The sequence below is a fragment of the Hemibagrus wyckioides genome, linkage group LG10 (assembly GCF_019097595.1).
Source record: "Hemibagrus wyckioides isolate EC202008001 linkage group LG10, SWU_Hwy_1.0, whole genome shotgun sequence".
In the NCBI taxonomy this organism is placed as follows: Eukaryota; Metazoa; Chordata; class Actinopteri; order Siluriformes; family Bagridae; genus Hemibagrus; species Hemibagrus wyckioides.
In genome coordinates, this window is record NC_080719.1 from 14,566,228 (window position 1) to 14,588,952 (window position 22,725).

The 22,725-nt window shown below is 36.1% G+C and overlaps 1 protein-coding gene across 2 annotated transcripts; it reads right to left on the reverse strand.

Annotated features, from left to right (window-relative positions):
- Positions 1-89: 89 nt before the first annotated feature.
- On the reverse strand, positions 90-21,616 carry lama3 (laminin, alpha 3). 2 transcript variants are annotated; one of them, XM_058401567.1, is made up of 38 exons: positions 21,322-21,616; positions 20,476-20,589; positions 19,949-20,067; positions 19,717-19,797; positions 18,733-18,830; positions 18,579-18,623; positions 17,663-17,814; positions 17,441-17,551; positions 16,738-16,849; positions 16,349-16,510; positions 15,502-15,698; positions 15,295-15,411; positions 15,020-15,174; positions 14,801-14,942; positions 14,605-14,704; positions 13,923-14,039; positions 13,647-13,820; positions 13,141-13,292; positions 12,579-12,764; positions 11,970-12,118; positions 11,683-11,845; positions 11,446-11,573; positions 11,230-11,365; positions 10,694-10,798; positions 9,667-9,809; positions 5,597-5,711; positions 4,822-4,962; positions 4,525-4,661; positions 4,277-4,411; positions 3,851-4,004; positions 3,309-3,406; positions 3,046-3,226; positions 2,672-2,827; positions 2,399-2,564; positions 1,913-2,043; positions 1,606-1,699; positions 1,037-1,156; positions 90-742 (listed from the first exon to the last, which is right to left on the reverse strand). In XM_058401567.1, the coding sequence occupies exons 1-38, from the start codon at positions 21,529-21,531 to the stop codon at positions 600-602; spliced, it is 5,139 nt and encodes a 1,712-aa protein (XP_058257550.1). In that variant the 5' UTR covers positions 21,532-21,616; the 3' UTR covers positions 90-599. The 2 variants fall into 2 exon arrangements, with proteins under 2 accessions (XP_058257550.1, XP_058257551.1); XM_058401568.1 differs by lacking the exons at positions 90-742; positions 1,037-1,156; positions 1,606-1,699; positions 1,913-2,043; positions 2,399-2,564 and having other exon boundaries at positions 2,620-2,822.
- Positions 21,617-22,725: the final 1,109 nt, after the last annotated feature.

Sequence of the window (22,725 nt, forward strand, 5' to 3'; positions counted from 1 at the left end):
CTATGGCAATGTTACATGATATTTAAAGTTACTTAGGTGAAGATGAATGAGATGAACACATATATACATTACTGTACACACTGCATTAATAAATTAGAGATCACATCAGAGTTTATAAATTCAGAGAGAATAATTTTTCTCACAAAACACCAAAATACATTATATAGTCATGTAAAAAAATGTTTCATCAAGAGCACAGACAGGAACTAGTGAAAACAAAAAAAAAGCTGACCATTGTTAATTACTAAGTCATTTTCATCATTATACTGGTGTAAACATTGATGAAAAACCCAAATACCTTTAACATATAGATTCAAAGTACCACTGAAATCATACCAGTTGGTTCCACATGGGTAGCTTAAAGATTAACAAAAAGAATTTATGTCCATATTTCACCTTTGCTTCTATGAATAATCTTACCTGGATACTGTAGATTTGTACCTAAGAGCTACTGCTGCTGTATTTATAAAGTCCATCCTGTGTTCACGCCAGGATTCTTGTACACATTCACACTTTCACATACTTTCAGTACAATGGCTATTACATTTTGAGTCTGGTTCCTCCTGAAAAATTGATTACTAATATTAACAGGCTTTATACTACTCTGCTGGACACTCACTGACGTTGACAGAACCAAACACACTCCTAACAGATTTAAATGATAGAGCAGCCTGGTTTATTTGCACATTTCTCAAACATCCCACGTAGGAGCTCCACACAGGCACTCTCTTCCTCTTGGTCTCTGCATTGACAGTATAAATAAAATCCATTAACAAAATACTAGTGTACAGATGTCATTATCCCCAAAGGTTTTTTAAATATATTACATTATTTATGTTTAATCTTTCTCCACATGTAGTACTTTCCCTAACCAACTATGTTGTCCTAAACAACAGTGCATGCACATCTCTCACACTGTCCTCTAAATGTTATCTTGCTAAATAAATGTGGTATTAAAAATACATATTGTGATATTGTTTATATTTAAGACTCTTCAAAGCTTGAACAAAAAACCCATGTACTTGTGTGAGCTTACCTGGTATGCCTCCAATGTAAAGTGTGTGACGAGTCTTAAAAGTGGAGTACACTTTAGGCCCAACAGCACTGTTGGAATTGTGTTCCATCTTCAGCTTGATAACATTTCCTTTTTTTGTCACTGATTAAAAAAGGGTGTTAAAAGAAGACTCTTGTCCTTCCATTCCTACACTCCCTCCACCAATTCCTAGCCCTTTGCCTCTTAGTACTACTGCTTAGTAAACTGCTATTTTCCACTGACAAAGTGTTGATCCAACACAAAATAGTCCTCAGTTCTTAGGATGTTACTTAGGATGTTAGTAATAGATTGCAAAATCAGACTGATTAAAGTGCTACATTCAGCTCATCTGAAACTCTGTAGGTTAAAACTGTATTCTCTAAATAAGTCAAATGTGTCTAATGTTGTGCTAAACTGACAGTGTGTATCAATATACACCATTAAAAACCATAAAGTAATATTTTGGGCCTATTACATTTCAGTTATATACTAACTTGGCTGAGATCAATTTTGGCAATGGATGACAGAACATTTAGAAATCATTCTTTTGGGATCAGGAGTAAAAATGTCACCTGTCACATGATGGAAGGATTCTGCACAGAGCAGCAGTGGAGGAGTTACAGATGTGCTGTAGTCTCCTGCACCATCATTCATCTGGACCACCATCTATAATCACACATGCAGGTAAGCACAGTAAATAAAAGCTCTAATTACTATTCAAAGATAGCAATTCCGAATTCATAAAACCAAATTATACAAAGAAGGACACATTTTGAGGAGAAGGCTCAGGTTTGTCGATTTCAACTGGAAAAGTTCCAGAAATATCCTGTCATAATTATTTCCCATAATACCCACAGCAAACTTTAACCAGAGACTCACTTTGCCTTTCTTCAGGAAAACACTGAGGCTGTAACCTTGGTGACTTTTACAGTGAAAAAGTAAACCTGTAATGCTTCTGGGACGAATTTCAAAAGTTAAATCGAACTCAGCACCCAACATAAAGTGTTTCTCTGGAAAAAAGAAAAAAGTTGTTCCATTAAACATTTTGTAAAAATGTCATTGAGGCATAGACATAAAGTGTGACATAGGTAAGTTCACTGAATAAGATATGTCTAATTAATTAACTATTAGAATGCACTAAATGTTTATATAAAAAAATTCACTTTAAATTTAGGGTATAAGAGCATTTTGTCCTTGCCCTCTATGTTTCCTGTAATTTATCTTTATTTTCCATAGAAGAATAATTTCATTCTTGTATTTCAAGGTTTAAGCAAAAATTAAAAATTGTGATAGACATCCTGATACTGCTTCATGTCTGCTCTGAATTTAAATGAAACCAAATATAATTTTGTAAATGAAGCTAACCTAAAATCATATAAGAGCCACCTCCAGCAAAGTACACCCCTTCCTCAGCTACCCCATCAAAACAGGGAGCTCCTCCATGACTGACAGTAGGCTCTCCAGTATGAAATTCATTAAACCTGATGTTGCGGATGCATCCTATCGCACTTTTCCGAGGGAAACGTTTGCCCTGAAACAGAATGACAGGCACATTTATGATTGCAATATGTGAATAAAACAATTAATTATACTGTTCAATGTACTGTATATTTATTATAACAAAGTCATTTAAAATGCCTGAGTGCCAGTGTGCAATTTAATCTTTCCGGCTCCAAAATAAATAGGAGGCCGAAGCTCCATCGAGATCCCTTCATCTTTCTGCAGCTGTCCATCCGGCACCCGAAAACCATCCACCACCAGGTGTGTGGCGTGCTGTTCAACACTAAACCTGATCTGTCAAAAAATGACAAAACACCCTCAGGCGCCAACTACAAGCTTCAAAACTTAATTCTTAGAAATGCACATCACAACATTTTATGTTTTATTCTTTTCAATCAAGGGACCTTGTGTTTGAGAGTGAAACCTAGAAATCTAGATCATGTATATGCACTACAATGTTACAATCCTATAATGTCATTCTGCACTCAAAAATGATGGAATCAGTGACGTACATTGTGCCAGGCGCCATTATTAATCTTCTTTTGATAGTAGATCAGTGTTCCATTACCGACAAAAAGTTTGACTCGGCCGCTGCTAATGAATAGGATGACACGAGCAAAACCTTGCTTATCTGTGATGTGGAGCAGCAGGCCATCGGCTGACCTCGTCCGCATGTCCAGGAAAATATGAGGTCTTGGAAACACGAGACAGTTTAAAACAGGTGTTAATATTAGTACTCGAGCAATACTGGTAAAAATTGCTCAGGGTGACTCACCTGTAATTAAGGTCTTCTGGAGATATCATGTACTGCAGTTGACTGTTCATGTTAAGATGATAGGCCTGGATGTGACCCACTGGCTCACTGCAGTCTTTCTGAAAATAAAAAGCAAAAAAACACTTGCAATTACAGGCATCCAACTCTTTTCAAGACCTCATTTTCAGGACATGTTTTATGGGTTATACACAGATGGTAGGACATCTTAAAATATCTGCTAACAATATGTACAACATAATTTAAATAAGTGATTAAAAATCTAGACATTTTTAGCCTTTTTCCTGGTTGTGTTTGCAAATGATAATAATTTAAAGGTAAATAAAATTTGTATTAAATTTTTAGATTTTAGATTAAAATCTGCATTACTAAAGTATTACTTTTTCATTCTTACTTAAACCCAACACATTCACTTGTGATTTATTGAACAATATTGTAAAATGTTACTGAAGTACAGAACTACAGTAAGGATAAAGAGTTTATTTTGAGTTGTGTGTGTGCATGTGGACATGATTCTTATATTATTTTGAATTCTCTGAGCATACCTTTCTGACGTTGGACTTATCATGCCCTCTTCGTCTTAAACCACTTCTTGCAATGATGGACAGAGGCTGCTGCTGAGTGTTACACAACCCAAAAGACACATCTCCTGTCTGAGTGAAATTGCTCAGATCAATCGGGATGTATCTATTTGCCATTCTAGATGCAGTGGAATCATTGGAACATGTTAGACTTTCTTATATTAATTTCAATACGGGTCTTGTTTTGATTTAAAAGATACAAACTAAACTCAAATCTAAACTAAATGTTTCCTGCAGATCACAGATCATAAAAATATATCACTGAGACACCTAAATGTCTCACCCAAAGACATGCCTAGCAGTGCTGTGTCAACATGAACACAGAACACACTCTTCATACATGAGCTCCACACACAAATATGACAATGCAAGCAAAAGAACAGTACTTACCCCCTTGTGTAAAAGTTTCTTAGACAGCCTCTGAATGTATCTTTTCCTAAAATTACATTACTGTCTTGGACTATAGCACCTGTGGACAGTATCTGTGCATCTCCTCTGTCTGTATTGTCAACATTTAGCTCCATTCTGGGAATAAACACATATTAAATGGTTTTAAATGATGATTGATTCTTGGTATGAATATACTTTAAATGCTTACTTAAATTATTCATTCTAAAAATGCTTAGTTCTTTCATTACCCTGTGCTGTTTCTAAAAGCTGTCACATAGTGCCACCTTCCCTCATCGTATCTGTTTTTGGACTTTAAATTGGTTGTACTGTCTTTCATCTCGACATGTCCATCGACCAGAGACAGTTCAAATCCACTGTTCAAATCCTGTTTGTCAGAAGCAAATACACTGAGTAACTGTATATGAGCTTGATCTTATCAATTCTATGCATTGACATGTTTTGTGTTACACATATTCACAGAAGCTCTAACCATATACAATGTTCATCCAAAGACGGAGAATGGTTAGAGATGGCTGTGCACTCACCATGTCCCCAGTATGCAGTAAGACACCATTGCTCTGCGTGGATCTGAAGCCAAGTGAAACAATTGTGCCTGAATTTGGCAATGTCATGTTAGCAGTAAGTGCAAGGGAGCTTCCTGTCTCCAGAGTAACTTCATGAACACCCTAACAAAAACAATTAGCATTAATTTCACTAGAAACTTCAATTTAATAATGCTAATAATAGAGATTCATCTATAAGCTTAGCCTAAAACCTTTAACAAAAAGTTTCTATTGTAGGGCAGAAGACACAAGACATAAACAAAGCCTTGATTTAAAATTTATGAATAAGATGTAAAAAAAAAAAAAGAAAGAAAGAAAGAAAGAAAGAAAGAAAGAAAGAAAGAAAGAAAGAAAGAAAGAAAGAAAGAAATATTTAATTGATCACTCTGTACTCTGTACACTCCAGGCCCACTGTGGTAACATGATAGATATTTCTTTAATAAGGTGTGGCCACAAATTAATGTATTGAAGCCAAAAGGCAATATTTTGAGGCCACAAACTGAGTAAACTTGAGAAAAAGACAGAGGAACATATGAAGTTTATTTATCTCATTCTTGGTGATTTCTTTCTGCACACAAATAGGCAGATGTCAAACTGTAACAAATAACGTTTTAAAATAATACTTTTTTAAAGACATCATATAAATTTGAATGAATTATAATAATTACTACATTTGTTTTATATAAATTCATCTGTAGATTTGGATATGAGTTTATGCATAAATGGATTAATGCAGGGGGTTTGTTCTAAGCCTTACCAGTAAAGCCAGTGGACAACCAGGATGAATTCCAATTGCCTCTGAAAATTTTATGGCAACATCCACCTCAAGCCCTTTAAGACATCCTCTAAGTGCTGGATAGTTAATATTTAGTCTGCAATAAAAAGAGGATGTTCCAGTTTAATGAAAGTTTTGCATTGTCATGTTAGTTGTAAGCGATTTCCCCCCAGTTCAGTCCCATTTTCTATTTTGTGGGGCAGCAGGGCATCTCAGAGGGTTGCATTTAAAATCTACCTGCACGAAATTTCTGTGGAGTCATTTCTGTCAATTTTACATTTCAACAGCAGGTGGCAGTAATTGACAATTAAAACTCTGGTTTATTTGGCTAGAAAGGCAGGTCAAAACACAAAAACCTGGTGTATTATTGATATCCTTTATAATTGGTGAAAAATGACATCATTCTAAACAATAAATAAATAAGTAAAATAAAAGTGGCTGGATCAGAATGAACATCAAATCAGAACCTCTCCCTGCCTTCATAAAAGCAGTATGCTGACTGCAGTCCCATTTTCGCCATGGCAGCGTTTGTAAAGCAGGAAAGACTGCAGTGCTTATAACCAAATATTTGGCACATAAGAAAGGATTCCCAAGTCTGTTGATGTGAGACCAGCTTGGCGAGAGGTGGCTACAATCATAAATGCAACCTCTTCCAGTGAGAACCGGTACCCAGTGTGGGAAACGCTTTAACAAGGTCAGACGATGAGCCAAACAATTTGTAGCGTCCCAGAACTACATGGATGCTGCTGGAGGCGGACTTCAGTTGGCAAGACTCTCTATGCAACTGAGCACATGGCTGCCTTCACAGTCTCTGAAGCCAGGATAATAAGATTTGAGGCTTTTGAGATCGGCCTATCAGATATATACAGCTCTGGAAAAAAATAAGAGACCACTGCCAAATCTCCAGATTTGAACGCTATGGAAAACCTCTGGAATGTCATCAAGAGGAAGATGGATGGTCACAAACCGTGAAGCAAAACTGAGCTGTTTGCTTTTTTGCAAAAAGAGTGGTATAAAGTTTCCAAATAGCAATGTGAAAAAACTGGTGGAGAGCATGGAGCCAAACGGATGCAAATCGGGGTTATTCCACCAAATACTGATTTCTTAATGTTATTTAGCCAAAGCATTAACACAATTTGTGTTGTCATTTCCTTTAAATATACACTCTAAATAACAATAGTTATATTTTGAATTTAGGAGAAATATTGTCAGCAGTTCACAAAAAATGAAACAAAACTGTTCATCTCACCAATACATGCACCTGTAAGGAAAAAACCTATATATATATATATATATACACTATATTGCCAAAAGTATTCGCTCACCCATCCAAATAATCAGAATCAGGTGTTCCAATCACTTCCATGGCCACAGGTGTATAAAATCAAGCACCCAGGCATGCAGACTGTTTTTACAAACATTTGTGAAAGAATGGGTCGCTCTCAGGAGCTCAGTGAATTCCAGCGTGGAACTGTGATAGGATGCCACCTGTGCAACAAATCCAGTCGTGAAATTTCCTCGCTCCTAAATATTCCACAGTCAACTGTCAGCTGTATTATAAGAACGTGGAAGTGTTTGGGAACGACAGTGGTACTGTCACGAAGTGGTAGGCCACGTAGTGGTAGGCCACGTAAACTGACGGAGCGGGGTCAGCGGATGCTGAGGCGCATAGTGCGAAGAGGTCGCCAACTTTCTGCAGAGTCAATCGCTACAGACCTCCAAACTTCATGTGGCCTTCAGATTAGCTCAAGAACAGTGCGCAGAGAGCTTCATGGAATGGGTTTCCATGGCCGAGCAGCTGCATCCAAGCCATACATCACCAAGTGCAATGCAAAGCGTCGGATGCAGTGGTGTAAAGCACGCCGCCACTGGACTCTAGAGCAGTGGAGACACGTTCTCTGGAGTGACGAATCGCGCTTCTCCATCTGGCAATCTGATGGACGAGTCTGGGTTTGGCGGTTGCCAGGAGAACGGTACTTGTCTGACTGCATTGTGCCAAGTGTAAAGTTTGGTGGAGGGGGGATTATGGTGTGGGGTTGTTTTTCAGGAGCTGGGCTTGGCCCCTTAGTTCCAGTGAAAGGAACTCTGAATGCTTCAGCATACCAAGACATTTTGGACAATTCCATGCTCCCAACTTTGTGGGAACAGTTTGGAGCTGGCCCCTTCCTCTTCCAACATGACTGTGCACCAGTGACCAAATCAAGGTCCATAAAGACATGGATGACAGAGTCTGGTGTGGAGGAACTTGACTGGCTTGCACAGAGTCCTGACCTCAACCCGATAGAACACCTTTGGGATGAATTAGAGCGGAGACTGAGAGCCAGGCCTTCTCGTCCCACATCAGTGTGTGACCTCACAAATGCGCTTCTGGAAGAATGGTCAAAAATTCCCATAAACACACTCCTAAACCTTGTGGACAGCCTTCCCAGAAGAGTTGAAGCTGTTATAGCTGCAAAGGGTGGACCGACGTCATATTGAACCCTATGGATTAGGAATGGGATGTCACTTAAGTTCATATGCGAATACTTTTGGCAATATAGTGTATATATTCATCAATATTTATCACATTTTTCCAAATTACACAACCTACAGTGCTGTAATAAATGTAACAATAATTTTCCTTCCACATACTGTAAGTATGTGGAAGGAAAATTATTTTAAGTATTTTTTAAATCAAAATGTTTAAATAATAATATGTAAAAGTGTATATCATTGTAATTATATAATTATTTAGAAAATTTACTTAATATTACTGTGCATCTCACTGCTTTCGTCATTTCAGACTTCAGCTCTGGGCACTGGAAGTGTTTCAATGAATACTGCTATACTAAATTAACCATTTAAAACCATTCATGCCCTATTAAATACTAGACAAAGCCTTATGGTTATAATAAACACTTTAGTGATCATGAAACACACTTCAGCTTCAGCTCCTCATGCTGAAAATGCACAGGGTCCTAAATCATTAGCAGTGGAAGAGGAGATGGCAGAATTAGACAAGCCTGTGCAAAAGAGAGGAAGACGACAGAATAGCCAGCAGCAAGTGAGCAACCTGACATTTTTTGATTTCCAGCAATTTGGGTTTAACATGCTGAAGAGGGAACTGGGGGCTCTTAGACGATCTGTGAATACACATCTCTGCGGGATGGAGAACAGAGTATACCCACTGCTGGTATCGATTGAATTCAATTTAAGGAGAGTAGCTGATGCTGCTGAGTGCTGCTCTCTGCTTTTGGCAGCACAGAGTCCTCATCTATGCAGACATCCATTCAAAAATGCTCATTTTATTTGCCCAAAAGAAGTAGGAATTTGTTGGTAATTTTTGTATTACTTGTTAATTATTGAACATGTTTTAATGGTTCTAGTGTGATGATGAAGATGCCTCAATTATTTGTTATGGTTTGTACTTAGGAAGAAAATATGCAGCTGGTGTAATACCATCCAGCTTCCATATATTACAGTAATTAGGTCTATATGGTGAAGTAATTTAAATGGTGCACAATCAGCACCACTAATGAGTGGTTTGTTCTTTTTTTTAATAAATTATTTAGTTAAGCCAGTCGTGCAAATTGTTTAAAAGTCTTCACTTTGGGTAGTCAGAAAATGCACTACTATAAACTTATGTCTCTGTCAGTTTACTGCCTCCTGAGGCATACAAAGTTCAGTTTTGCTCCTCAATGGATGCAAAAATAGCACTGCACTAGTAATTTCTCAAATGTCACCCCCCTCTCCTGCAGCACTCCCACGTGAGCACAGACATGTTTATTTTTGGCCATAAAAGTAGAACCTGAGCCAAGACAGTTAGAAAAAACCTAGTTTACATCCAACTGCATTACCAGTGCATTGGAATTATACCAGTAGGGAAGAATTTCCTCTGCACAAAAATACAGCCTTTAGGGATTTCATGTTCTTATTCATGTTAATGCAAAATGTTAAAACAAATATATTTATTGCTTTTCACAATAAGACAATGGAGTTAAGGGCAGACGGATTCTATAAAAGGAATCTTGATTTTGAATTATTTGTAAGATTTTTACTTGAACAGCCATTACCTCTCTGCAATTGCTGCAGGGATTCCTCCTATAAATGCTTGTGTATACACCCTGTAGTTGATCAGAATGTTGACCCAAAACCTAGAAACATTCATCTCAGTTTGTTTAGCCGACTGGAGGATTTTAATGTTCTGGAAATAGGCCTGCAAAAAAATAAATAAGTAAAATGTCATTTTTATTTATAAAGCACATTTAACACAAGAATGTTGACCAAAATGTAGTATATAGAATAGTATATTAATAAATAAATAGAATGTTAACAGCATGTAAGAAAAAGCCGTTTAGTCTTGTAACAGATGAAGTACATCTGATGTCCAGTAGGAGGCTGTTCCACAACAGAGCAAAGACATAGTCACACTTAGCATTCAGGTGCAATGGTAGAACAGTGGATATTGACTGAAAGCAGAGTATTGGCATAGTAGGTCATAGATGTAGGGTGGAGCTTCACTGTCAAGAGCAGTTAACAAACAGTTAACAAACAGTTAAACTTGGACAGGGAGCCAGTGCCATGACACCAGCGCTGGGACGATGTGTTCTGATGATGATTGTGCTACTGAAATACAGTCAATTACATTAATCACTGTAACAATAATGATTTTCAGATTAGACTTGAGGTCACCATCAAAAAACGAAACAGATCTTCACTTCAACATCTTCAAAGCACAACATCTTGTGCCAGTACTCTAAAATCATTTTACAAAATTGATGTGTTTTTGAACAGGCTGAAGGAAATGGCTGTCATGCATACCACTGAAAAGAGATATAGTAGGAGAGTGTACAATAAAAAGAGGGCAGGTCTTAATACAGGTCCTTGTAATACTGGTTCAACACATTATCCTGGAAGCCAGAAATAGTATCAAAATGTAATGATATAATGTAATAATATTATCATAATATAAACTGGTAAAAATTAATAATGAGGAATGTTTATTTTAAAAGGGCTTTTATTTCTATACACTAAGTACAGTAATAATGTGGAATGTTTGACTTCAGTCATAAAGCAACTATTTAACATCTAGGAGCTTACCACAGGAAAAACTTTTCCTTTACTTTTTAAAATTTGTGTTTGGTTATTCTCTGTGTGCCGCAAAACAACATATCCTCTTTCAACAGTTAGAGTGAAGTGAGAGTCCTGTAAAAAAACAAAAAAAACAGACATTCTTTCATTTGCTAGTTCATTGAAATTAATATATGTATTCACACTCACATTCACTTTATTAGGAACACCTGTACACCTGAGCATCCATAGAATTATCCAGACAGCCAATCATGTGGCAGGAGTGCAATGCATAAAATCATACAGATACAGGTCAAAAGCTTTAGATAATTTAGAAAATTTACTATAGATAATTTTCACATCAAACATCAGAATGGGGAAAATATAATCTCTGTGACCATGCCATGCTGCCAGGTGGGCTGGTTTCACATACTACTAGTCTCCTGGGATTTTTAAAAACAAAAGTCTATAGTGTTTACACAGAATGGTGCAAAGAAATAATCTTTAGATAATTAGAATCGTCATAAAAATGCTCCAAATGAACATTCTAACATTTAACATCTCACCTCATTCCCCATAAATAGCAGCAAGACATCCTCTTGTCGACTTAGAACAAAGAACCTGACAGATCTACTGCTGACCACATCAATCTTGCCATAGCCCGTACCATCAAAGTATTTTGCCACCTCTCGGGTTTCACCTCTAAAAGAAAAGACAGCATTATTGCACATTTAATTGAAACCATAAAATCAAAGTGACATGGCAAGAATATTTCCAGTTACCTTAAACATCGGTCTGTATTTTTAATGTTGACAGCACTCTGGAAGTTGTATAGGCTAACAATGTATTGATTTAATGTGTTAAACTCGATGCATCCCTTAAATTTTGGATACTGGAGTTCCTTCGGTGGCTGAACAGAAACAAGTAAAAAAAAAAATCAGGAAAGGATGAAACTAAAAATATATTTGTGCTGCCTAACCATGAGTTTTTAAATCAAATATCAGGTGAAATGGACTTACAGTAAAGTCATCTGGATAACCGCCCACATAGAAAACAACCTCACCACTGTCCAGATCCAGCAGGTTTACTGTTGTATTAGGTTGATTTATGATTGTTGGCAACTTCTTGGGTTCAGTTGAGGTATAATGCTTGGTATAGATGACTTCAGCATCCTGGTAAATTCTAATTAGGGCACAGGACCAAAAAAGAACGCAAGGTACTTGTGAACAAATTCACTGTAAACTGTAACTGGAATGGACGGACGTTATCCAAATATTCCCTGATTATGCAGGTAAATTGATTTTACCTACGGAAGTCCACTCTGTCCATAAAGGCGCTGTCAATGCTGGATCGGGTAATTTCATAAGTCTTTATTTTGTAGGTTATTCCCCGCAGTTTGTAAACACAATACAGGACACCATTTGTGACCACTATTCCAATAAAGTCTTGTTTCGTCTGGATGGAAAAAGATTACAAACAACAGCAGATGTAATTCGTGCCAATAAATAGTCAGCAAAATTAATTCTTATGAACAGCCAACAACAAAATGCAACAAGCTGAGATATTATATGGGATATGCTGACACTGGAGACAATGACTTATGTGGAACACTTGCCATATATGTCAGGTTGTTACTATAGAAAAAATAACATATCAGAATGAGGGAATGAATATTCAGTAAATGTGTGATTAGTCTTGCAGCTAGAACTACTGTCAGAGTCGCTGTTACAGAATCAGAACTTTTTGACCAGTCAGTATTGAGAATTCAGTGCCATGGTATGAAAACTGATAACATACGCATTGTCTTACAAGTCCGTAACTAGATACACAGATGTATTAAGCCAAGTTTTGTTTTGATTGAGTACAATTATATCCTATTAATCTTCCGTTTCTAAATGAATAGAGAACCATTTACATTCTTGTTTCCAAAGTAAAGGACAAACAGATTTTCATCCTCTCCGCTCTGGCGTTTACTGCGCCTGCCTTTTTTGGGCCGATGGAGCATCAGGTCCATGGCAGTGAATGCCTGTAGATCATCCAGGTTTTTGGGAGGACGCAGCTCTATGTGGCTTTCACCGGAAAATAAGATGGGTCCCCTAATCTGAAAACACAAAAAAGATGTTGAGTCAGGACATTATGAGTTTAAATCCCAACAACGCCTCAGTCATTTTGGAAGAAGCATAGTTACATGGATGTGTCAGAGTCATGGGATAAAAAAAATATCAAAACAAATGCTAAGCAAATCTAGGGTTTTTGTCAGTTTGTGTAACCACCTGTTTGTCTGAATGTACATTCTGGGATGGAAAAAGATCAGCCCTAGTCTCATTTCATTATTCTGTATATTTCCCTTCAACCATTCATGGTGATGTCATGATTGGTTTCACAAAAGTCCAAATTAATCTGCCATTTGCCAAAAATTAAATAAATAAACTAAATATACTGTACAGAATTGTACAGTATATAATGTTAGTACTTACTATGTTGGCTAGTTCTCTGGTTCTCTCAATCATGTCTTTGATTCTCATAATGCTATCAGACATGTTGGCTCTGTTGGGTAGCCGGCTGCTCTGATTCTCCACTGTAGCCAAAGTATCAGTCAGGTTGGGGAAGGATTTGTTCAGTTCATCCACTGAGATGAAACACAGCGTTTAGCAAAAAAACAGACCTCTTAGCAGTGTTTTCACAGTCTGACCACATGAGCAAGCGTGGCACAGAGTAACAACTGCAGTGACACCCAGCTGAATATATCAGAACGATCTTTTACATCTGAGTAATTTATGTAGACTATCTAGCACATGATGAGCTAAATCACCACTGTAGTATTGTTCATTTATCACTTGATAATTTTAATAATACTATATAATAATATGCAACTTTATCCTAGACAGTATAATTAGATACATGGCCCTTAGTCATTTTAGTATAAAATTACAGTTAGATATTTTTGTATATATTTCATATTCCTTGATTTTTGGAATCTCACATGTTTTGTTGATGCTATTAAGTATGTTGTCCACATTTGAATCACCACTGCTGGGTATTTTGATCCTGTCCAACTCCCGATTAATGGTCCTTAAACGTGCTATATCATTGTTGACTGTTTTGTTGGCAGCCTGGACAGCATCTTTAGCTTGTTTCAGAATGGCAGCAATATGATCTGGATGAAAAAGTGAATTCAATATATTGTTAAACCATCAGCATTTATTTTGTAGTAGGTAAAAATTAAACTGAAATTAACTTTTACAGCCAGACATCTCACCTCGGTTGATTATGTTTAGCTCATCCTTGATAGACTGGATATCTTTTTGCATGTTCATTTTTTTGCCCTGTGCTTTGTCCAACTTCTCTTTAATAGTATCATACTTTTCTGCAGCCTCTGAAGACCAAAATGGAACACATTAGATAAGTATGTTTATGGTTAGATTTGTTGGCAGAGAAGAGAACTGAACTGAGGTTTGAACATTGCAGTTAATAAGTAAGGAAAAAAACATGATGGGATGTGTTGTGCAATCAATGCCAGTGCGTTTCACAATTTAAATTTTTTATTATCAAAGTAAATCATTTGTATTATAGGTTATATTGTATTTTTATATTGTATTTTTATTCGTTTATAGTTGCATTTAATACAGTAGTTTTCGCTAAATAAAATATATAGCATAGTTTGCATATTTTACTTGATAAATCCTATGTAGACACATGTTTATGCAGAACATCCCCACTAAAAGTTTTTATTTAAGCTGTTACCATAGAAAAGATAAAGTATAAAGTAGAATGAGTGTGTTTAATGTAAACCGGTATTTCGATTAGAAAATACAATGAACAATTTGAGAAAACATTATAGCAGTATAACAAATATTATATTCATCATTAGAATTACACAACATCCAACAATCATCATCAATGGTCAACAATAGCAAATTTAAATAAATAAAAAAAAAGACCTTTTAGATTTTTTTCTGCTTTCTTAGCTTTGTCATCTTGGCTGTTTGAAAACTCTTTTAGTTCTTCTGCCTTTTTGGTCAGGTCTTGTGCTTCCACATCCTAGGCAATGAATGAAGACAATCAAATTTACCATATTAAAAATAATCTGACAAATTAATTATACCGATTGAAACTGTTTTGCACAGCGGCACTTACCACTAAGGCGTAGGCTGCAGCTTTGTTGGCTCTATTAGCTACTGCCTCAGCTTCTTTAATAGCATTAACAATGTCTCCAAAAGCAATGATCATATCTATTGCTTTATGAACAGCTGAAGTGTTGGTGAAATTTAGAAGAGACCTATAACAAAATATCTGGTTAACAGAGTTTCTGTACAAGACAATTAAAACACACATAACTCACTTAAGTAAGCTTACATTTGAAAATGCATTGCGAGATCCATGAGCTCCTGTGCATGCTCCTCTGCGTTTCTGACAATAATGTCCATGGCTGTGGCATTAGAAAGCTCAAAAAGTCTCTGGTTCAGCTGCACCTTTGCTCCATCTAGTTCAGCTGCAAGATGTGCATAGTCCTAATAAAGTAAAAATGAATAAAAAAGGTATGTAATAACTCATGCTAAATGAATACCACTAATGAACATGTACTATAAAAACTGACAAACGTATGATGCAATACAATACCAGACTCTTACATTTTTGAGGCTGTTCATCATATTCCGAAGTTCAGCTGTGTCTCTCAGTTTTCCTCTAATTATTGCCAGATAGGACAAGATGTCATCCTGCTTGTTCTCAAACTTCATACGTTGATTCTGAGGACAAGATACAGTGAACTGCAGCTTACTGAATAAATGTATGTAACCATCATTATTCAAAACCTTATGAAGAACAAATAGAAATACCATAATATCAGACAGAAGCTCTTCATTACCAACATTCATGAGAATGGTTTTGTTTACAGCTTTCTCTGCCTGTTTCAATGCTTCCTTTAGCTCTTTAAGCCCACTGTTCCAGGACATCAGGTCTAGAGCAATTTGTTCTGCAGTAACCCTGGTACTGTCCAGAGGATTGGTGAGATTGTTCATGATGTAGTTTAGAACTGTAGAAAAGACATTCAGAAGACACCAGATGAATGAGACTCTTTTCACTCTTTTCAAGTCTTTAAATTTGAAAAAGTGATTAAAGAGCACTATGTTGTCATAAATGGGAAGGCTAACGGAGGTTCGGTGGACAGGACAAATAATGAGCTGCCAAATTAGTACAAACAAGCAAACAAACAAACAAACTAATAATAATAATAATAATAATAATAAAAATAATAATAATCCCTAGCTTTATCTTATTTTAAAGGATATAATCAAAAATCTATAATCAAAAATTAAATCTGATATTTAATCTTTTAATCATAATCTAAAATGATATTATCTCCCATTTACCATTAGGAAAAAGGTTATCTTTTTATTTTCAGGTATTACAAAAACAAATGTTACAACTGTATTTCTATAAATTCTAAAAGGATGACATGGTCCAACTGGACATAAAAATGATAAAATTAAAATTAATAATAATAAAAAAAGATGAAAATATGATGATGAAATGATTCTGAGTTTAGGGTGAACAATTCTAATAGGCAGCAAGAGAGTAAATTTGGTGAGGAACAGAATCCTAAATCAAGGACAAAATCTTTTAATTTCAAAATGCACCTGAACAACTTCAAGATGAACCTAAACCAAACTGAATTAAACTCACGTTTCTGTGCTTCCCAGAGTTCATTCTCAGCCAGCTTCCTCTGCATCTTACAATTTTGCTTCTGCATCTTGTCCACCATCCATTGTGCTTCCTCCAGCATGCCAACCAGCATCTTGCCAGACAGACTGGAGTCAATACTGATCCTCAGTGGTTGCAGGGATTCTAAACAAGCACCAGGTCAGTCATAATACTTTAAAATCAACACTTCAGTACATACTGTCATACTGATTTGCTAATGCAAAATATGAGTACGAGAAACAGATTTTTGTATTGGATTTGATCAAGAATCATTAAGAGTAACTTTCTGTGTTCTTAAAAATGATACCGCTGTATGGTATACCCAGTATGCCACTTCTAAATATGTGTGAATATATAAATGCAAAACTTACCTTTTATTCTATTCAAAAGTTCTTTAGTATCAGTGAGCAGGTTCTTCCCCCTTTTGTGTGTTTTTCTCAGATCCTTTAATAAATCCTTACTGGTTAAGGAAGTTAGATCCGCCTAATGAACAAAATTGTAATTCACTTAAAACCATTAAATGCAAATCTCTATTGACCTATAAAACTTTATTTAAATCCATAAATCCACATAAAGTATGAGGCAAGATATCTGTTTAAAGTAGTATTTTAATACACATTTAGAGAAACAGTTCTGATTTTGTCTGGTTTTAAGCTTTATTTTACTGTTGTTTTAACTTTAAGAGGGAGAATAAACAGGTTGTAAACACCTTGAACCAGAAGCTTATAGTGGTTTTAGTTAGATTTGTTTGGTGGATCCCTTTAAGGTTCTATTTTAAACAAGGGAAGGTTTCCCATTTAGAAAGGACCTCTTTAGGAAGATTAGAACCTCTAAGAGACATTTATATTTGATTATATAATACTGTAGGCTGTTGTGTTTCCCACTTTCTTGCTCTAGTACCTATTCATTAATTTTGTTCTTTTGCAGTTTTGACTAGTTTGTGTAATTAAACAGAAAAATTTGATGATGTCTGCTGATTATCTAACCCTTTTTACATATTTTAGGTGTAACTTCAGGAGATTCAGGCTTATGACTTCCAGTGTCCAAAGGTTCAGACATAACAGTTTCATATACCTTCAGCTTAAGATTCATCATGTCTTTTCTGACACCATCCATGTCTGCCTCAAGTTCATTCACCTTTTGCTTTAGCTCTTGAGCAGATATTCTGTTATTCTTTACTAGTTCCTGAAATCATGAAACATAAACTTTCTGAATGTGAGATTTGAAATAAGACCATTTCTATATTGGTGAATAATAAAAATCAATGCATTGTATAATGGTAAAATTTTTAGCTACCTTTGTAGCAGTAATGTCATCTTCTAGTATTCTCAGAGCAGTAAGAATTACGGAGATGTTTTTCTGTAACTTGAGCTGGTCCTTGAGAATGGAGAGCTCATCATCCATCGCCTCTAAATCATCCATTAATGTCTGAAAGCAACTATCACACTCTGTAAGCAAACATTGAAAACATTGAAAGAGGATAGTGTAGCGGGCCATGATTACAATCTATGATGGTCTGATGTGTTTCATTATAAAGACGTGTGAAAATGCATTGATTCTACATGCACATCTGCTAAAGGGATTTTTTTAATGGTTAACAGCAAGGAGGTGGTCACTTACAGCAGAAGAGTTATATGATGACTTTGCACTACACATTATTTTCTATTTTCCTGATTCAGAAAGATCGCCTGCCATTTGTCATTAATTTGTAAAGAATTGTGACTTTTAGTTATAGTTACAGCATTCAGTGCATTACATATAAATATAACTTCATACCTAATGAAAACTTTTTTTTCAATAAAACTAAGGCCAACACTAAACTAAATCAAAATATATAATAGCCAGGACATGAAATCTGCTAATTTGCTTTGCTTCTATTTATCTGCATTAACAGATTAAGTTGTCAGATTTTATTGTTTGGAAAAGGAGGTATGCAATCACAACACCTTTTCAGTAATTTCTGCTTTTATAGTGTCCAGTATCGTCGACTGGGTCATTCATCTAACTAGTCAAAGAGGGAATGGCACTTAAAATGATAGCAGGGAAACAAGCTGGGTAAACGACAAGAGTGCATTAATCAAAGTTTTTTGCTCCTTTAAACATGGAAAACACTGTGTTTGTGTTAGTTAAGTCTGGATTGTGACCCTTGGTTACTCAAGTTCTTGTGTGAATTCCACAATGTCTGTTTGTGTGACATGAATTGAACACATACCTTGGCAGTCACCATCAGTACTCGGATCATTTGGAGATTTACATTCTACAGAAACACATTGGATTTACAGTCACAATGCAGTAATACAGCCAATTTTAAAAACATTCATTTAGATTATAATATCATACACATTCAGGAGCTCAGTGTTGCTTACCGCCTGTAATGGGGTCACAGATGTATCCATGATTGCAGTTGCAGAGCTGACAACTCCCTCCATCTGCAAGAGGGTCACCGTAATAACCAGTAGCACACCTATGACAGAAGGGATGATGGAAGCAGGGATGATTCAGTAAGTATGAAGATATTAAAAAGATGTCTAGTGGGAGATGTCTAGAGTTTTCATCTAATTTACATGGACTTGTATAGCACACATGCCACACCCCCACACCCACCCACACATACATATTGCATATATATATATATATATATATATATATATATATATATATATATATATATATATGGCAGAAAGTGGGGAGGCACCCTGGAGATGCACCATATACCTACACTACCAGTCAAAAGTTTGGACACACCTTCTAATTCCATGGTCTTTCCTGAATTTTATTTCTTTCTACATTGTAAAACAATGCTGAAGGCGGCCGAAATACACAATAATGTCCTTTGAACAGTTGATATTGAGATATGTCTGCTACTGATGCCCTGTAAAGCCTTCATAATGGCTCTAATCTGAGGTGCTGTTAATTGGTGATTTCTAAGGCTGGTAACTCTAAATGAACTTCCCCTCTGCAGCAGAGGTAAATTTTGGTCTTCATGTGAGCCAGTTTCATCATGGTGCTTGATGGGTTTTGTAAATGCACTTGACAATACTGTTCTTGCAAGAACTATTCTAGAACACCTGACCTTTGTGTCTTAAAATGACTGTTTTTTGTTGTCATTACATATCGATTAATTAAGTCCATGTGTGTTATTTCATAGTTTTGAAATCTCCAATATTGTTCTAGAATGTAGAAAATAAATCCCTAAACAAAAAACATTGAATTAAAAGGTGTGTCCAAATTTTTGACTTGTAGTGTATATCAAGGCACACAAACACACACATACTCACACACACACACACACACAAACACACACACACACACACACACACAGACTATAGTCATTTTAGACACACACACACCTTTCACAGCGGGTTCCAGAATAACCAGCCTTGCACAGGCATTCAACAAGATCCCCAATATGCAGACAACCAATGGCAAAACTGTAGAAACAAGACAAAAATGTTTCAAACAAACAGTCTGTTTTCCGTTTCCCATCTATGTGATTGTGATGTTAATCGTTTAGTTCGCTATGCTGTGTGTATATTAGGAATGTGTGTGTGTGTTTGTTTGTTTGTTGCAGTGTGACCCTACCGGTGAGATGGATGTGAGAAGGGACACGGACACAGTCGGCATGTCCTGAGAGCAGCGCTGCCATAGTGTCCCTCAGCACAGCGCTCACAGTGATCCCCCGCTGTGTTCAACTGGCAGTTCTGCACAATTAAAAGGGAAAAAAACACAGCTGAACAATATATAGTTGCAAATCATTATCAGAAATGTATCAGTCTTCACAAATCTGCATTATGAAAAAGTCACTAGACCAGTAATGTGTTATGGACATCTGATTACAGATCATTCAGATTCCTATTTGCAAAACATATCACAATTGCAATATTTATAAAAATGGATTCACATTTCAGTATCTGTGTTATTAAAACTCTTATTTAAAAAGAAAAACCTAACCCTGTAAAAGGCAAATAATAGTGCATTTGCTTTGCACAAAAACAGTTCCACATATTTAATTCAAATTGAAGACTTATGAAAAGATTACCTGCATTCTTACCTGTATCATGTATACAATATAGCAGAATATTAGAAGTAAAAGCAGGAACAGCACTTACCAGGCATTTTCCTGTGCTTTTGTCACACTCACTGGAGAGGCCATTGCAATTACATGGGACACACTGTCCTCTGTATGGTCCCCATCTCACTCGGTACTGTCCAGGCCCACAGTCCTATAGAGATACAGTAAATGTTGTAAAATTAGCTTTCTATTAACATTTTGTATTGCTTAAATCCTTTAAAAATACAGTTAGTGTAGCTTATGCATTGTCAGTGAAGATTATAAACATTTATGGCTAACTTTTGTCAGGTCCCAACTAGGAGAATTTGTGCAAATACTTTTATGTGTATAAAAGAATGTCCATGATTTTCTTCTCCCTACTCAAACACCTTTATTTATATGTTAAAAAATCAGTGATCTGGAACAATGATCTGCACATCTTGAACATCTTATTTAGAAAGGTGAGTTTCTGAGTTGAGACTATTATAGTTTAAATCTCAAATCCTGCATGCAGTAAAAAGGTTTCATAGCATGGGATGCTGGAGTAAACCTCAAGAAATCAAATAACATGATCATCCTCTATCAAAATCTTAAAATCCCAGGACTTATCAGTAGGTCCAGATTTACATTTCTTCCTCCTGTCATTCAACTCAATAATTAGTAGCAACTGCTGAATAACATGGTCTAGGATGAATAATATGTAAGGAAATTGAATGATTCAAGGTAGGCTGAGTTTGGAAATGGTTGTTGGAGTTGTGCTAAATAACGGTAACATTAACAAAGGTGTATACGGAGCATTAGCCCCCCAAATGAACCTAATTTCATATGTTTCATATGTTATCCTGACATTTTTGCATCACTTCCTGCCTACATTTAATTAATAGCTGTTTATGCAGTTCCTTACCTGTATATCTCCTCCAGTGTGATTGTTGTATGTAGGATCACAATATTTTCTAGAATGAAGCCTTGAAAGTTCTTGGTTGTTCTCCAGTTGTACCTGACTGTGTTGTGATCCATGGTTTGTGAGACAGAGTCCTGACCCAGCCAAACTGCAGAGCAGAAGGAACCACAGATAGCTCATCCCACCTGCAATCTCCCACCTGAGTTCTGACATAAACTTTCAGAATAAAGAAATCAAAAATATATTACATAAGTGCAATTTATTCAAACTGAACACAAGTAATAGTCTCCTTCTTGCATGCAGATACTGAGATATTGAGCTTGGCTTGGGCTGGGCTATTTCCTAGGTTCAAAGATCACATTTTATCTTCTTGCATATTCATTCAGTGCTGATAGCAATGCATGAAGTATAAAGGCATGGCCGAGATTGAGTTTCTGAAATTTTTTTTTTTACAGGAGTCAGGTGAAGGAAAGGTCTTTATTGTGTTTAATTTATTAATCTTACAGAACTTTTTTATGAGGAAGAGTTTACTTTATTCCACTTAATGTGTTTCAACATACAATTAATATAACATCAAAGAACTAAAAAAACAACATTGAAAATAGTGTATTGTATATTCCAATCAGTTCAACCAAAATAAAATTCCAACAGTAAAATAAAATGTAGTGTCTGGTGCCTGTGGCAGACACAAAGCTTATCTGAGGTTGCTGCAGCACTGTGGGAAAGAAAGCAATGTTTTGGTGGTAAATGTTCCCAATTTCCCCAAACATACCAAAACTAGACACAACACTGGCATGCTGTTTAATGTCAGGTGACAAATCTTTCTAGGTTGCAGCAAGGAAGAAAGGGAAGGTGTTTGCTGTAAAGTGTTTGTACAGTGGGGTGTGGTGGGAGTTAGAGAATGTAAGATAAGCACAGTAGAATGTTTGCTTGTTTTATACTGATCCAAGATCAGCAGCCATTATCCCAAAGCAAAACATAACCACTGTGAATAAAGAGGGGAAACATAAAATGTCTCAGATCTGCTGCACTCCACCTAGCACTGTATAGCACACATAAAAGCTCAGTACCTCCTCCTGTGGGTCAGCTGATGTATGTTTGTCACATAACACCTGAGCTAGAGGTTTTTACTTTCATATGTTCAGCTTTTGTGGTTAGATATGAAACAACAGCAAAGGCTTTTAAAGGAAATTAACAACCTAAAATCTGGAACAGCAGTGACATATAACTAAAGTATTGCCACAACCAGCATCAATAGCTATTGTCATGTACTGTATGGCCAATATTTAACAAATATATTTTTTTTTTCAGAGAAAAGAGATATTTCTTAATTTTATAATGCTGTACATAGCAGAATAAATAAATAAACGAATAAACGAATGAATAAATAAATAAATAAATAAATAA